At 56.7% G+C, this 2,544-nt stretch overlaps 1 protein-coding gene across 1 annotated transcript in view; it reads right to left on the bottom strand.

Moving 5' to 3' along the window:
* Nucleotides 1-896, bottom strand: part of Cc2d1a (coiled-coil and C2 domain containing 1A) — an 11,530-nt gene extending 10,634 nt beyond the window's left edge. The window contains 4 exon segments of the mRNA XM_048795567.1: nt 4-146; nt 223-357; nt 600-665; nt 742-896. Of these exon segments, the coding sequence (XP_048651524.1) occupies nt 4-146; nt 223-357; nt 600-665; nt 742-846 (449 nt within the window). The 5' untranslated portion in view covers nt 847-896.
* Between the last annotated feature and the right edge of the window lie 1,648 nt (nt 897-2,544).

Raw genomic sequence — 2,544 nt, 5'->3', positions numbered from 1 at the left:
GGCGGGTTTGTGGGGACCAGCAGGGGAGGTGCAGGCATGTGGCTGGGTGTAGCTGCTGGGCCCTTTCCTACAGCCACAGGTGGCGGGATGTCCCCTTCATCGATGGCATTGCCCTTCCGGACGGAGGCCAGCAGGTTTTCCAGCGTCTGGGGTGAGGCACGGGCAGGGTCAGGGGCCGGAGCCTGGTGCTGGGGCTTGTCCCAGACCTGCCCGCCCACTCACCTTGAGCCCCCGGTCATAGCGCCGTGTCTTGGCGCTGTCCCCAGCTTGCCTGGCGCTTTCAATGGCTGACTGGTAGAGGGCCAGGCGCTCCTGCAGGGTGGCCTCCAGCCCCAGGTGGGGGGCCGAGGGCTTCGGCTGCAGGGGGCGGGGGCGGGCGGGCACAGTCTGGGTGGTGACCCTCCTCGGCTTCCCCTCGACCCTTCCTGGCACTGACACACGTCCCCTCGGCCAGCCTCCCCCACCCAGGAGGGCAGAGATCAGGGTCTCCATAGGGAGAACTTGGGCGCAGAGGTTTCTGTCGCCTGTCAGGTCACGTGGCTGAAAAGGCCACCGGTGAGCCTTGACTCAGACCGAGGGGGGGCTCGAGGGAGCTGTACCTGGGCCACAGGTGGCGGGGGCTCTAGCACCTTCTCGTCTTCCCCGAGGACCTCGTTTAGCTCCGCCTGTGGGAGACAGCCAGGGTGGACATGCAGCCGCTGGACGGGACCAGGGAGAGGCCTTCCCGGGCTCGGTGCTCACCAGCAGCGCGTCGTCGGCCTCCACGTCATCGTCGTCTGTCCCCTCCTCCTCCTCCTCATCTGGGTCTTGCATACACAACCTGGCCATCTTCTCAATGGCCTCCATGGGCAGGGGACCTGGTGGCAGGAGGCCTCCGTTAAACCATTGTCCCCTAAGGTCCCCAGCCTCCCATCTCAGACACCCAGGCCCTGAGGGCACAGAGGTCAGCAGCAGGACAGCAGGTGCCTTTCCTGCCCTTCACGGCACCCCAGTGTCCTCGAGCCCTCCCTGCACGATGCCACCCTCCTGCCACACCAACCTCCCTGGACTCATGTCTTCTTCATCCAGCTCAGTTCTGGGGCCAGGCTACCTGAGTTCAAATCCCAGCTCTGCAATGTTCTCCCTGTGTGACCTTGGGCAAGTCACCTCGCCTCTCTGGGCTAGAGTTTCCCCATCTGTTACCCAGGGATAACAGCTCCTTCTGCGCGGGTAGATTGTGGGGACTAAAGGTAAACGAAGGTCTTAGAACGAACCACAGAGAACACACTCCCAGGCCACCTGTGACGTCCGAAACCACGGATAACACCAAACCCTCTACCTACTAAGTATTTTCCTATACGCCCTGAGCATTGCCACGTTAGCACCAAAACTTCTGTCCTTCCATGGGCTGTGCCCTCATGCCTGCTTTGTATCAGTACTCTTGTGCTTTGGGGCCATCAAGGGCAGTGAGGGTCACTCAAACACAAGCACTGTGCTCCCGAGACAGTGGACCTGACAATCCAGATGGCTGCTCAGTGATAATGGGCGGGCAGCACACACAGTGTGGACACACTAGACCAAGGGATGATTCACACCTTGGACAGGATGCTGGGAGATTTCATCACACTAATTAGGACACCGTGCAATTTGGCTTATGAATTGTTTGTTTCTGGAATCTTCCATTAACTATTTCCAGTCAACTGTGATTGACTGTGGGTAATTGAAACCACAGAAGAAAAACCATGAATCGGGGGGACGACTGCACCCCTGGTCTCTTATTATTCACCTTATGCCCATTACTCAGAATAGCTCTGCTCGAGAAAGCAGCCTAGGAGGCTGAGCTGGTGGATGTCAGCTCATTGTGGGACATGAGATGTGGGGTCAGGTCCCTGTGAGCGTCTAGGCACAACATAATTTTAACAGATATTTATTTTAACAACATCTTGATTTTACTTACTTATTTTTATGTGGTGCTGAGGATGGACCCAGGGCCTCTACCACTGAGCCCCAGCCCCAGCCCCTGGCACAACATTTTTACTAAGTGATCAATACCCAACTTTGCTTTGGGTGCTTCCGTTTGAAGACACCTTGCTGAATATCCGTGCTGATTAGTGAACACTGAACACGCGGCCAGAGAACAGAACGTGAACTCGCACCTGAGTGAGGTTTATCGCTGCAAGTCACCTCACAGTCCTCTGTACTCCTAGGACCTGACACCAGCGCTTGGCCTGGGACCATTTTGAACAGTGAAATCACCAACAAAAAGCAGGAAAATGAGAAAAGTGTGGCACTGAACAGACCAGGAAGGACCATCGTTTACGACGTAAGAGCCGGAACACGAAAGCTGAGCACCGCTTTGCTCCTGCTTCTTTGTAAGGGGCTCCAACTTTCTTACCACTCTTGAGGGTCCCCAAATCAAATGCATTGTAGTGAGGAGGCAGATCCATAAAGATGAGACCCACACGGAACAAGGACTGACTAGCAGCTAAAACGTCTGAAGGCTTTATTAGCCTCGAGGCTCCAACTCGACTCAACCACTGCAGAGTCCTCTGCCCCCCCCCCCCC

This window comes from Marmota marmota, unplaced genomic scaffold, assembly GCF_001458135.2.
Source record: "Marmota marmota marmota unplaced genomic scaffold, marMar, whole genome shotgun sequence".
Classification (NCBI taxonomy): Eukaryota; Metazoa; Chordata; class Mammalia; order Rodentia; family Sciuridae; genus Marmota; species Marmota marmota.
This window is presented reverse-complemented; position numbering and strand designations above follow the sequence as displayed.